The following is a 15,040-nucleotide window of genomic DNA, read 5'->3' as shown; positions in this document are numbered from 1 at the left end:
CAGAGCTGAAATTTGCTGTGTAGCCAGTAAGTTTACTTTAAAATCTAGGGCCTTACTGCATTTTTACCAAAAACCACTCTTACTTTACTCAAATCATATTTGACTTAAAGAAGGATTGTTGAGATGTTACTTTGAAAACATATTTTTTGTTATTTTTACGAAAATGTATGGTTCTGGATGGTATTTTTGGAAATTAGCCACTTTGCCCCAATTTTTCTTTTTGGCTCGAAAAACGGACACTCTGTATGTTACTAACATGAAATTGGCTTCTAAATAAAAAAAAAACAAAATGTACAACTTTGTATTTAGTTTTAGCTTTATCAAAAATAAGCTTCAAATATAAAAAATATAATTGAGAGAACTGAATTATAAAAGTTTTCTCCATAGTATTTTATAAGTTAAAAATGATGACAAATTTTATCCATCTGGGAATAAAACATTTTCATTTCACATTATTTTCCACTAACTTAGAATTCTTTTGGTTTATCATTTAGCCCCCTGGCATTTTTTTACTTCTTATCGTCTTAATTTTACTTTTTGTTTACAGAAATATTCAATTTCTCTGTTTTCTATGTAAGACATTATTTCAATTTATTTACAATCAACTGACAGTTTTGGTCACTATTGGCACAAATTACTTATACGTCACATTGTATTCTAGAAAATTACCAAAAACGTATTAAAAAAATCCAGATAACTTCTAGAAACAATCAAATAAATTGATTGTAGAACCCTACATCTTGGCTTCTTTAGAACAAATTTTCCAGACTTGAAACTAACTCCACGAACCAACTACCAAATTCAAGTTGATTAATCTGTTTTTGTTGCTTAATTAGATTCAAGAATTGCTACGCAAATACGGCAGCCTGAGCACCCTGAACAACGAAGCAGACTTTGCGGTACCAGCTTTTGCCCGACAAACCAACGAACGAATGTCCTTCAGGAGTCCCAGAAAAGATTCCAGACCTGAAGTTCACGGGTCCAGAATTCCAGCCCCGGTCGCGGCAAACAAAGCCTAACATCCAGATCTTTATTTAAATACAAATACCATATGTATAGTAGAAATGTAGGTTAGATTTTTTTACGTAGAGTTGTTGATGTTGCCTTCTGGATGGTAGCCGTTTCCAGCCTGGCATGTAAAATTGAAATTGCTGCTGTCCGGATGAAGGTTTTATAATCTGGTGCTAATACGTTATATTATTGGTGTCATTCCAGTTTAAATTTGTTTTTGAAGCCTTTTAGTGGTGTTTTAATGGCATTTTACCAGTTACAAGCTTTAATAATGCTGTACTTATTTTGGGATAAGTAATAACAGTACTTACGATAAAATGAGACTATTTTATACTTTTTAAATGGTGTAACCATTAATTACTCATTTATTATAGTTAAATTGTCAGATACTTGTGTAACCTTTATAAAGTAAAAAAAAATAGTAATATATCAAATCACTAATAAAATATCAATAATATCAGAATGATACTAACAGGGGGTACTATACGTTGTAGGTATATAAAGCACCAATAACAACCACCCTAATTTATGTAACTAATTATTAAAAAGTAGGATTTTTTGGATCTAACAGAGTAGTTTTGTAAACAACATTCCAGTTTTATACGAACATTTTTTATATACACAGTTGGGTGGCCTGTTATTTATTAAATTCTGCATCGATTACCACCAAAAAAATGCTTGCATAATATTATGTTAAGGTCTGCTGCTAATCAACTCTGAAAAATGAATCAAATTGAATCAACACTTAGATTAAGTTATTAAATAGTTTGTCATGTTTATTTTCTGTTGCAATTTACTTATTTTGATCGAGCGAAGAACGTTAACTTTACGTTTAATAGCGGGTGTTCAATTAAATGCAAGGGGATTTGTAATTTTTCTCGCACTGCATGGAAAAAGATCGAAATGATGTAATTTCAACTTTATATGGTACATTTAATCAACACCCGTTATGTTAATGTGTCTTGGAATGTTATTTTTTACCATGCTTCTTTCCGGATACATTGTTGGAAGCTGAATAACGTGTACCAGTCCTAGACCGCTTCGATTTGTTGTATTTTATACATTTTAAAATAAAATATTTTACCACCAAAACTGTTGATTTTCTTTACAATTCCTGACATCAAAAAATTTAGACAACAAACACAAAAATGGTTATCTACTTCTAGCATGACAATGAATCATTACATAGCTCATTTTGAGTTACGTAATGAGCAATTTTGATAATAATTGATTTTATTAAATTAAATTTCGTCCTATTATTAGTCAATTATTCAACGCTTAGCAACGATTTAAAAAAATTTCTTCCCCTACAGGTATATTAGTTAATTCCTTAACAGTTTAGAGAACGGATAAGTAGGCAATTGCCAACGGTTGAACGAATACAGAATCCGAGACTTTCCGCAACTGTGTGATATAAAATAGACCAATCACAGACAATCTTCAGCGTGCGTAAAGAAATAGACCAATTACAGCTAATCTTGAAGGTAAACAAAATAATTCTTTTGATTGTCACCCTCACTGACAATCGGCATCAAAACATTACATTTTGGCTTCTGTTTTAAGGGTACAACGAGGTGCATCATGTGAAAGTGACCACTACCTAGTGAAAGGAAGGATAACGGCAATGACTACACCAAAAGAAAAACTAGGCAATATCCACCGAGAAGAAGAAACAACAAAAGAGGAAACACCACCAAGATGTAACACAAACAGCTTGGAGAATTAAAGTGCACAAATATTATAATATAACACCCGACTGGACCAGAAGATACAGCAGATAGAATTCACTAACATAGAGGAAGAATACAAATATGTTAAGACAATATGTATACATTCTGTCGCAGAGGAGGCGCTAGGTCATCAAAAGAAGAGCGGAAAACAACGAAAACCATATTGGTGGGATGACGAGGTCGAATACAAAATTCAAGAAAAAAGCTCAAAAAACATAGACAACAAACTGAGATACAAAGAAGCACATGCGAGAGTACGAAAAAGGATAAGCGAAAAGCAGAATGGTCAATGGGAAAGGACATGCTCAATACATACATAGGAGGTAGGAAAAGCACGGAAAACTATAGACTCCTGAGAAACATGAGAACAGAACGGACAAAGGAAGTAGTCTCACCAATATCCCCCCAAGACTGGAATCAGTACTTTGAAAGGATGCTTACTACGAAGATAGACCACAATTTAAAGATGACACAAATAAAAACCCAAAGATAGTCATAATAGAGGTTAAGGAAGTGTATCAAACATTAAAAAATGGCAGAGCCCCAGGACCGGAAAATATACCTGGAGAACTTGTAAAATACGGAAGTGACAATCTGTATCATGCATTGAGAAATTTATTTCAAAGATGCCTTAACACATCAGAAGTTCCCGAAGAATGGAAAATATCGCACGTTAACCATTCACAAAAAAGGAGACAAGAAGAACTGCGACAACTATAGGGGTATAGCGGTTACAAGTTCCATAAGTAGAATATACGGAAAAATACTGAAGAGCAGAATAGAAGGGGAATACGCTGATATTGAGGCGGAAGAGGAAGGAGGCTTTAGAGCGGGAAAATCAACAATTGACCATCTCTTTTCCCTAACACAGATCTCTTGTTTGTTGATCTGAAAAAAGCATAGGACAGCGTACCCCTAGTAAAACTGTGGGAAACTTTACAGCAGAGTAATATCAACTTAGAAATTATAAAGGCGGTTATACCATGGTACAACATTTAGTTACCAAGGGGCTCAAACAAGATTGCTGCATGTCTCCAACAGTATTTAAAATTTATCTAGAAAACGCACTTATAAAGTGGAAGCGGAAATGCAACAACATGGGAATACCAGTGGACGATGATTATACAGTTTACACCCTATCGTTCGCAGATGATCAAGCTGTTGTCGCACAAGATATAGATGACATAGAATACATGACCCGCAAACTAATGGAGGAATATAACCAGTGGGCTTTAGAAGACAACAACAAGACTGAATATGCATTGGATGGCAACAATAAGATCTGCGGCTGGCAATGGGACATACCATTAAACATTGCAGTGAATACAAATATCTGGGAGTGAAAATCTTTAAAGACAGAACCCTCGACGAAGCAATAGTTGAGAGGAACGTTCAAGCACGAAGAGCAATTTCCATCCTAAATAATACACTATGGAATAAAAATATACACACAAATAACAAAAAAACTAATATACAACTCAATAGTGAAAAGCATAATAACATACAGCTCTGAAATATGGCCCCTAAAAGAAAAAAACACAAAAAACACTCAGAGCTACAGAAATGTACAACTGGAGACGGGCGGAAAATCCAGAAGAGGCAGAATACCAAACGACAAAATAAGACATAGCATGGACATAAAACATGACATTATCGATGACATTAGAACCCAGCAGCTGATATGGTATGGACACGTACAGAGAATGCCACAACACCGAATCCCAAAAAAAGGAAGAAGAAAAAGAGGAAGACCACGCAAGAGCTGAGGAGAGGGTTAGTGAAGTTCGGGAAAGGAGCTTGGAAGAAGATATGTGGAGAGATAGAGAGAAGTGGAGATTTGAAATCGGAAGACGTAAAACGTTGTAACCCCGATATTCTTCTACTCGCGTGCAGAATTTGATACTTTTTCGCACACATGCAACATACTACCGAATAGGCGTCATGTGACTTGTTTACGCCGTCAGTGATGTTATGAATTTATCATAGTTACCTTGTCCGTAAAACTCATTCATCCTGGCAAATTTTAAAAGAATTCTATTGAACATTCATTCATCAAAAATTCTGAGTAACATTGTATATTACGTGTAACAACAAACTGGTTCTGCCAGTAAACATGTCAATTTGAAAACGTGAAGTACATTAATTTGATTATTTCCCTCATTGTACTAGCAGCCAATAAAATTCAATGAACTTTTCTAGTTCGACCAATGAGAGCCGTTATATACTGAATAAATCCCTAGTTGCTAAAATTTTACACTGAATAAATACCTCCTACCTTTTTCGAATACGTTTTTTTGACGAACATTTGATATTAAACGTAACGGAATTTAGACACATATAAAGTTTAAGCTATTTTCTTCAATATTAACAATTAATAAATCACTATAACGTAGTTTCCATTAAAAAATTACATAAATTAAAATATTATGACGTCTGATTGTCAATCTGAAATGTAAACAAAAATATACATGGCTGAACGAAAATCTGTCGTCTGCTGGGGTGAGTTCAAGATTATCATTAATTTCATCACGTTTAGTTTAGTATTTGTGTTCTAACTAAGGTGTTTTCTTGTTAATAAACTAAAATGTGAGTTTTCAGGAAATAATCTTGACATATACCCCTCGGCGTTCACGTTTTATCACGTAAAATGTGCATTGGTAGGTTTTTTGTAAAATTTTGCAAAAAATCACCTATGCACAGTTTACCCGATAAAACTTGAACGTCTCGGGATATAACCTATGAGTATTTACTCCCAAACACCCCAAAATATATTGAAAAATGCAGTCATCCGATGAAGATCTTCCCGAGTTCGTCGTGTTAACGGGCCAACGTTTGAATTTACTACCATCAAAGTCAACTGCACCTTACAAGAAACAGTACGAATTATTTCCAAATTGGTGTAAGGACAACGGGTTGAGGAGCTTAAAGGAGGAAGTATTTCTGACTTATTTTGCAAATCTCTCCAAGGTTTGCAAACCGAATACCTTATGGTCAAAATACTCTATGCTGAAGACTACTATGACCCAGCAAGTAGCTTACTTTTACCACTAACCAAGTACCCTTAAGTGTATGCAAATAACTTCAGAACCTACTTAAAAATACTGTTGAACGTTAATAATCAGCATGCACATATTGGCAACTCCGCATAAAAAGCCGTAAAAATACATCGCGTATTTTTCAAGGGGACTGTGGGGAGCGGGCGGCGGTGTCTGGAACTACGGTTGCTAACCGGCGCAAGAAATGTAAAAACGAGTCTTGATCAGTATGCGCACGCGAGTGTATCGTTTGCGGTGCGTTAAGAGTAAATGTGTCGTAGTGTTTCAAGGTTTATTATTAAATTTCATATTGTAACCAGTACGTTGTTTCATTCACATTTCGCAAATACTGTATAGGTCATCCAGACCATCTCAGACAGGCGGGGGTAACTTCAGTTCAGAAATTACACCATTATTTGGTCCTTCGAGAGCGGATACCATTATTTGTCCTAATAAACCGAAGTAAATACGACGTTAATAAAACTGCCAGCCAGGGCGGTAACGACACATTTTACTCAAATTCAGACTTTAAATACTGATCAAGGTTCAAGTTAAGTGACAGCCAAACAAGAAGTGCAGTTTGGAGCATTAGTCACTGTCAATTAAAATTGAATACAAGTGCAGTTGAAGCAAGGAGCTCAGTTCCAGAGTCTCAAGTTCATGTAAGTACCAGAGTTGCTGATTTTCCGAAAAAGTATTGTTCTAGTCAGGGTCGCGTTTCGCGGAATTGCGTAGTTTTTCGTGTCGCGTTCGGATAAATCACTTCAATTTGTGCGTAAAAAACGGATTTATTCATTACATTTACGAACTGGTTAACGTAGTTAATGTATAGTATATGTACATATTTTCTATAGTTTTATCTAGCGTTGCATCTACAGTTTGTCTTTCATTGGCTAACATTACGTAATACTTAAATGTTTGTAGTGATACTTCAGAATTCAGAAGTCTTTTTTGCATTTAAAGTTAATGTTAGATATTAGCTTTGCGTATGAGGTTAAGGTTTTGTTTGTCGGTTTTCCTAGTCTAAGTTGGTCAAAGTGTACTGTTAGATATTAAATATGACTTCTAGGAAAAGCAGACAGGATGCTAGTCAAGAGCAGTCCAAAATGGACAGTCAAGTTGCTATTAGGGACTTGGAGCGTAAAAAAGATATGTTACAAACGAAATTGGTGCGGTTTAGTTCTTTTTTAAATGCTTTAAAAAATTCTCCAAACCCGTCTAGATTAATAGAGCTAGATACTCGTCTCAAGGACATTGAAAGCCATTTATTGCGTGATTTTAATAACGTACAATTTGACTTGGAAGGAATTGACTTTGATCGATTTCAAGAAGATCCAGGTGACACCTTTGAAAGCAAGTACTATGAGGTCATCTCGGATGCAAAACAGTTTATATTTGATATATCAAGTCACTCTGTGCCGTCAACTCAGAATCCTAGTGATGTGGTAAATTCTACTAGTTCAAGTTCATGTACTAAGCCATTAAATGTCAAATTGCCACTTATCGAGTTGCCAAAGTTTTCAGGTGATTTTAATCAGTGGCTAGAATTCAAAGAACTCTTTTTATCATTGATTCATAATGTTGATAATTTGGATGCTGTTCAAAAGTTACACTATTTGAGAACGTCATTAAAAGATTCTGCTTTACAATGTATTCAGTCACTTGAAGTAACAGAAAGCAATTATGAAATTTCGTGGAAGATCTTGTGCGAGCGTTTTGACAATAAACGTCTAATGATACACAATTATATTAGAAGTTTATTTAACATTTCAGATCTTAAAGTTTGTGCTCCTGCTAACTTGCGCAGTTTGGTAGATACTTTGTCAAAGATATTACGAGCGTTAGAATCAATGGGTGTAAGTACGTTGCATTGGGACCCAATGATTATATATTTAGTGACTAGCAAACTGGACAAGACAACTCTTTTTAGCTGGGAACAACATGAAAGTGCAAGCGATTTGCCAACTGTTGATGAATTAAAATCTTTCTTAGTATCAAGGGCAAATCTTTTAGAGAAAGTTAATTTACACGAATTTCAAAAACCGTCTCACAAAGCAAATGACAAATCTAATTTTAACAACTTTCAAAAACGTGACAGTCATCCTCAAAAATGTCTTTTATCTAATTCACATGAAAAAAGAGATAACAAACATTTTCAAAGAAAATTTGCTTGTTATCATTGTTCCCAAAATCATTCCATTTACAAGTGTCCTGAATTTCTTTCATTGACTTTGCCAGAAAAATGGGAAAGGGTAAAATCATTAAATCTTTGTGAAAATTGTCTTCAAAAAGGTCATACTATTTCGCAATGTAAATCTGGACCCTGCAGACGATGTTCTGAAAACCATAACTCCTTATTACACCCAATAGAACCTCAAGTAAATCCAGTTGGTTTAACATTGGTTGAACAAGTTAACAGTTCAGTAACTGATCAACCCGAGGAAACAACAGTGTGTAAAATATCTAGTGCAAGTCAAGTTTTGCTAGCAACCGTTTTGGTAAACGTTGTGGATTCTGAAGGACAATCTCATTTATGTCGTGCGTTGCTTGACAATGCTTCAATGTCTAATTTTGTGTCCAGTAAATTTGCGAGCAAGTTGTCTTTATCCAAGTTTGAAACCAATACTTCAGTCACTGGCATAGACGAAGCAAATGTCAAGGTTTCACAAGGTTGCACACTTCAAGTTTGTTCCTTTCAGACAAATTTTAATGTTTCCATTCAATGTTTCATTTTACCAAAGATAACAAATAAACTACCACTTTTTTCTTTGAGCCATGATTCGATTAATATCCCTTCCAATGTTTCATTGTCTGATCCTAAATTCTACTTGTCGCAAGACATTGACATGCTGATTGGTGCCGAAGTTTTCTGGAGAATCATGTGCAAAGGATTCCGAAACTTAGGACCTGGTTTGCCAGTGTTACAGAACACTAAGTTTGGTTGGATTGTGACAGGGTCATTTACAAGTCAGATGTCTGATCGCAACTCCCAACAAGTTTCAACTTGTCATCTTGTTAGTCAGTATGAAATACAAACTCAACTTCAAACATTTTGGGAATTGGAAGAAGTTGCAACTAAATGTCCATGGTCTCAGGAAGAACAGATGGCAGAACAACACTTTATTGATACTGTTCGTAGAAGTGAAGATGGTAGGTTTGTGGTTTCCATTCCACTTAAAGAATCTATTTCTAAGTTAGGTCATTCCAGAGATGGAGCCGCAAAGCAATTCTTTTCATTAGAAAAACGTTTAAATTATAAGCCCGAATTAAAGAATTTGTATTGTCAATTCATGACAGAATATGAGCAGTTACAGCACATGTCACCTTTTCAACCTTCTGATGGTCAAACAACCTTTTATTCACCCCATCATGGAGTTTTCAGAGAAGATAGTTCCACTACAAAACTCAGGGTTGTTTTTAACAGCTCATTTGCACCTTCAAGTGGTCTCTCTTATAACTCAATCCAGATGGTTGGACCAACAGTTCAAGAAGACTTAGTATCTATACTACTAAGATTCAGACAGCATTCCTTTGTGATTAATGCAGACATTTGTAAAATGTATCGTCAGATACTAGTAGCCGATGAGTTTAAACCTCTTCAGTTGATTTTGTGGAGATCAAATTCAGATCAAGAACTTCTTTCATACTCCTTGAATACAGTCGTCTATGGCACAGCAAGTGCACCCTTTTTGGCCACGCGATGTTTGCTTCAGTTGAGTCTAGATCATCTGCAATCACATCCTCTTGCAGCCAAATCTTTAAAAAGGGACTTTTACGTTGATGACTTTCTTTCCGGTTCTGATTCAGTTAGTGAAGCCATTGATCTAGCAAATCAAGTCAGCTCAATTCTGGAATCCGCTGGATTTCAATTAAGGAAGTGGCGATCTAACTGCTCAACCATTTTAAGTTCATTAAATAACTCAAAAGCAGTTTCAGACGAGTTTTACTTTGGATCTTCTGATTCAACCAAAACATTGGGTATGTTTTGGTCCTCTAGTTCAGACTACATTTCATTTTTCATACATCCTATCATTCCACATGCCAAAGTAACTAAGCGCGTTATTTTGTCCGAAGTGGCAAAGATTTTCGATCCGCTTGGTCTTTTAAGTCCAGTCGTTATAAGAGCAAAAATGTTCTTACAAAAACTTTGGTCATTAAATATACCTTGGGATGGTGAAGTGCCCACTGAGTTAGCTCGTAAGTGGAAATCTTTTCGACTGGAACTTCCAGAGTTAAACAAATTGAATATTCCTAGACAAGCTACATGTAAGGACTGTGTTCGCGCTGAAATCCATGGGTTTTCCGATGCGTCTCAATATGCCTACGGCGCATGCATTTTCCTAAGGACAATTGATAAAAATCAAAATGTTTTTGTCAATCTTCTAGTGTCAAAAACAAGAGTCGCCCCATTAAAGTCGATAAGCATTCCTCGATTGGAACTTTGCGGAGCATTGCTCTTGTCTAAACTTTTCTCAAAGGTGACACAGTCATTGACTTTTAAAATTGACGATTCGTTCATGTGGTGTGATTCAACTGTGGCACTAGCTTGGATACGATCATCACCACATCAATTTCAAGTTTTTGTGGGGAATAGAGTCACAGAAATTCAAGGACTGACTCCTCCTGAAATGTGGAATTATGTACCTACGGAGCTAAATCCCGCTGACCTTGTCTCAAGAGGTACTTCTCCTAAACAGCTCGTTGAAAGACAACGAGAATGGTTGACCGGACCAACTTGGTTGTACCAGTCTCGATCTGAGTGGCCAGTTGACATAACAATTTCTGAGCCAATAGACTTACTACAACTACCAGAAACTAAAAAGAACGTTGAAGTCTTTGTCCAAGTTACAACTCAATTGTTTCCATTTAACCGATTTTCTTCTTTTACTCGAATTAGGACGGTTATGGCATTAGTTCTGCGTTTTATCCATAACTGTAAGTGTCAACATGACAAAAGGAAGACGAACCAGTTGTCCGTTGAAGAGCATCGGTCAGCTGAAGATATTTTGATCAAACTTGCTCAAAAAGAGTCTTTTGGTCAAGATCTTAATGATCTAGAAAAGACAGGCAATGTTTCTAAAACAAGCAATTTATTGTCTCTATCACCTTTCTTGAAAGATAATGTTGTCAGGGTGGGGGGTAGATTGAAACATGCACCATACTCATTTGATATTAAACATCCAATTCTTTTATCAGGAAAGCATCATTTATCATTGTTAATCATGAGAGAAAAGCATATTTCATCATTTCATTGTGCGCCTGAGCTACTTTTGTCAAGAGTTAGGGAAAAATACTGGATAATTTCTGGAAGAAATTTGGCAAAAAAGGTCGTCAGGACATGTATAGTGTGTTTCAAATTTAATCCCAAATTTGTTAAGCCCATTATGGGGAACTTACCAGCAGCTAGAGTATCGCCACAGATGTCAGTTTTTACTCATGTAGGAATTGATTATGCTGGACCTTTTTTCTACAAAGATCATGCTGGTCGAGCAGGAAAAACTCGAAAGTGTTACTTATGTCTCTTTATATGTCTAACTGTTAAAGCTGTTCATTTAGAGCTAACAACAGAACTAAGTACATCATCATTTTTACAAGCCTTTCAGAGGTTTATCTCTCGTAGAGGCAAGCCACTGAATGTATACACCGATAATGGAAGCAACTTTTTAGGTGCAAACAACCAATTGAATGAACTTGGACAATTCCTAAAATCTAATCAAAATTGTATCATCAAACAACTTGGTACAGATTTAGATATCAATTGGAAATTTATAGCCGCGTATTCTCCACATCACGGAGGCATTTGGGAGGCCGGCATAAAGTGTGCCAAAAGGCATTTAATGAAAGTTTTGTCAAATCTTCCTTTCAAGCCAACCTTTGAACATTTTTGTACAATACTTAGTCAAGTAGAATGTATTTTGAATAGTCGACCTTTAACGCGATTATCGAGTGATCCTAACGATTTGTGCGCTTTGACTCCGTCTTATTTTTTGATCGGTCGGGATTCGTCGTCTTTACCATATCCTGACTTAGAACATACACCAGTAAACCGACTAGCCTTGTACGAGAAACTTGAGAAAATCAAGCAGCAGTTCTGGCACAGATGGTCAGTTGAGTATATTCGTCAACTTCAGCAACGCCAGAAATGGAAGATAAATTGCAGAAATCTAGCTGTCGGAGAACTGGTCTTGGTTCATGATAATGACTTACCACCGTTTCGTTGGAAACTCGGACGTGTTAGTGAAGTGCACCCGGGCACAGATGGCGTTGTGCGCGTTGCAACGGTCAAAACCGCGTATGGCACAATTAAACGAGCAGTCGTAAAGCTGGCTCCATTGCCTATAGATACTAGTATGTAGCAAAGGGTTAATGTTTGCCAGTGGCTGTTGCCTATGTAAATAGCGTTACTTAGAATAAGTTTATGTTAAGCATTACATGTTAAACTTTTTCTTTGACACAATATTACTCTTTTGAAAGTAGCCTTTCAAGGTGGGGGGCATGTTGAACGTTAATAATCAGCATGCACATATTGGCAACTCCGCATAAAAAGCCGTAAAAATACATCGCGTATTTTTCAAGGGGACTGTGGGGAGCGGGCGGCGGTGTCTGGAACTACGGTTGCTAACCGGCGCAAGAAATGTAAAAACGAGTCTTGATCAGTATGCGCACGCGAGTGTATCGTTTGCGGTGCGTTAAGAGTAAATGTGTCGTAGTGTTTCAAGGTTTATTATTAAATTTCATATTGTAGCCAGTACGTTGTTTCATTCACATTTCGCAAATACTGTATAGGTCATCCAGACCATCTCAGACAGGCGGGGGTAACTTCAGTTCAGAAATTACACCAAATACTTTAAAATTTACTTTAGTAGAATAAAAACTTGCCAATTCAAATTATAAGTAAAAAGTATTACTTATTTTAATAGACTTAAGTAATAAGTACAAGCACTTTATTTAAAAAATACTAATTACTTTTGAACAAGTATTCCATTTTTAAAAGTTTTTCAGTGAACTACTTAAAGTAGCAAAACTACTTGAGACTACTAGACTACTACTTTTTTTTAAGTAGATATTGGTACTAAGTAATCCAGTGGCACCCGTGTGGTATGGCAAATTAATAGACTCATGTGATTTCATGTTTACGTAAACTATTTGCTGCTACTATAATAAATATTACTTCCTAGAACATACTAGACAAGTTCAACAAATTGTTCATAAAATTATCTCCATCGCTTTGACTAATCAAATGATAAAAAGCAAAATTAACTACTAATTAACAACTAAATGATAAAACAAACGCCAATATTTTCGTTTTCTTACATTTTTTTCGGTGTAATGACTTATTTAAGTAAAAATGTTGATTAAATAAATTAAAAAGTTACATTCACTGATGTAAATATTTTGTATGCTGCGCTCTCTATCTTGTGTATATTTATAGTTTTTGACTTAGAGGAGTAAACATTTTAGTATAGCATTACGTTTTATAGAAACTAATGAGAAGAAATCAAGAAAGTTGCGGTTTTTGCAGGATGACTGCTATGGGTTTCATTTGATTTTTTTTTACTTAGACGATAAAATTGTATGTCATCTGATGGTAAAATAGTGCTAAACTTAATGTTCTGTTAGTTATGTCAATTTAAAAAGGTTTTAATCAAAGTTGAGTGAACGTAGCTAATTTTTGCAAGTATTTTCAAAGTGTTATTATAGTTGAAATTTTAAAAATAAGCACTTTTTTAAAAAAATTCCCGATGGTCTACGATTAACCGTTTAGTCAAAAAAGCCGAGGGACACTCTTGTTGGGTCACCCTGTACATATATTACTCGTGTAGTCAATATTTCCCACTTGTCACTATAAAAAATATCATACCCCACTAGTAATGTAAATGACTATTATCTGTAGTAGTGTAGCATACTAATTATTCATTAAACAGCAGCATCACTTTAAATTATGCAGTGAGTGATTTTACCACACTAGTGCGGTAAAATCAATTATTACCCCGTGGAGAATACAGCAATGGTAAAATCGCTCATTGCATACATCAAAGACGAATAGAATTGAAACGTCATGTCATATACGAATATGGTCGCCATTTTTATCTAACCCATTGAATTTTTCTGTTTTTTTCTATTTACGATCAGTTTCCTATGTATACAGTGTGTCCAGGATAAGAAGGCTAGATACAGATTTCGTTAAATGGGAGAAAAGTTGCGTAATTATGGTCTTAATAAAATGATATTTAGAAAACATCGACTTTTTTTCGGTTTTTGAGATATTTTGAAAAAAGTGATTTTTTTGATTTTACATTTTATTTTTTTGTGTAATATTTATGCAAGAAGAACGATTTATGCAAAAACGCGTCATTTGACAGATTTTGTTGATGCTTTTTTTGCTTTTTTCTTCGTTTTGTGCTTATTTACTGCTATTTTTGTATGGTTTAGTTTTTTACAAAACAAACTTTTAAAGTTTTTAAAAATAAACCAAACTAATAACTGCTTTGACAAAAAATTGCTATATTGAGATATCGAAGGCTTCTGAACGACAAAAACGTGTTGCAAAATATATAAGTATCAATTTACAAATTTAAACTGACTCCAAAATGCTTCTAAACCAGTCTAAAGCCTTTCAAAATAGTCTATAGCTTCCAAAAGCATTTGGAACAATCTAAAAGATTCCAAATAATCTTCAACTAGTCTAGAAGCTCTTAAAAAATTTGAAGGCAGTCTAAAAACTTCCGTATGCTTCTAGAGCAGTTGAACAGCTTCCAAATGTTTCTAAAACCGCCTACAAGGTTTCAAATATCTTAAAAGCAGTCCAGAACCTTCAAGGCTCTAAACTGCCCAAACACCTTCCAAATGCTCCTAAAGTGGTCTAAAAAGATATCAAAACACTACAAACACTCCAAAATGCTTCGAAAGCAGTCTGAACTCTTTCAAAACAGTCTAGAAGCTTCCAAAAGCTTTTAGAACACTATCAAAGCTTCCAAATAATCTTCAACTAGTCTAGAAGCTCTCAAAAAAGTCAAGGCAGTCTAAAAGCTTCCGTATGCTTCTAAAGCAGTTTAAAAGCTTCCAAAAGTTCAAATTCACATGTCTTAAAACCAGTCCAGAACCATCAATGCTTAAAAAGTAGTCCAAAAAGATTTCAAAACACTACAGAAAGTCAAAAATGCTTCTGAAGTAGTCTAAAGCCTTTCAAAATAGTCTAGAAGCTTCCAAAAGCATTTGGAACAGTCTAAAAGATTCCAAATAATCTTCAACTAGTCTAGAAGC

The 15,040-nt window shown here is 35.3% G+C and overlaps 1 protein-coding gene across 3 annotated transcripts in view; it reads left to right on the top strand.

The window, feature by feature from the left end:
- pigs (GAS2-like protein pickled eggs) overlaps positions 1-2,103 on the top strand; it is a 148,156-nt gene extending 146,053 nt beyond the window's left edge. For all 3 annotated transcript variants that reach the window (XM_081974859.1, XM_081974858.1, XM_081974860.1), the window contains one exon: positions 837-2,103. In XM_081974859.1, coding sequence (XP_081830985.1) covers positions 837-1,019 — 183 coding nt within the window. In that variant the 3' untranslated portion in view covers positions 1,020-2,103. The remainder of the gene's footprint in view (positions 1-836) is intronic.
- The last annotated feature ends 12,937 nt before the right edge of the window (positions 2,104-15,040 follow it).

This window comes from Ips typographus, linkage group LG3, assembly GCF_016097725.1.
Source record: "Ips typographus isolate SLU linkage group LG3, UJ_Ityp_2.0, whole genome shotgun sequence".
In the NCBI taxonomy this organism is placed as follows: Eukaryota; Metazoa; Arthropoda; class Insecta; order Coleoptera; family Curculionidae; genus Ips; species Ips typographus.
This window is presented reverse-complemented; position numbering and strand designations above follow the sequence as displayed.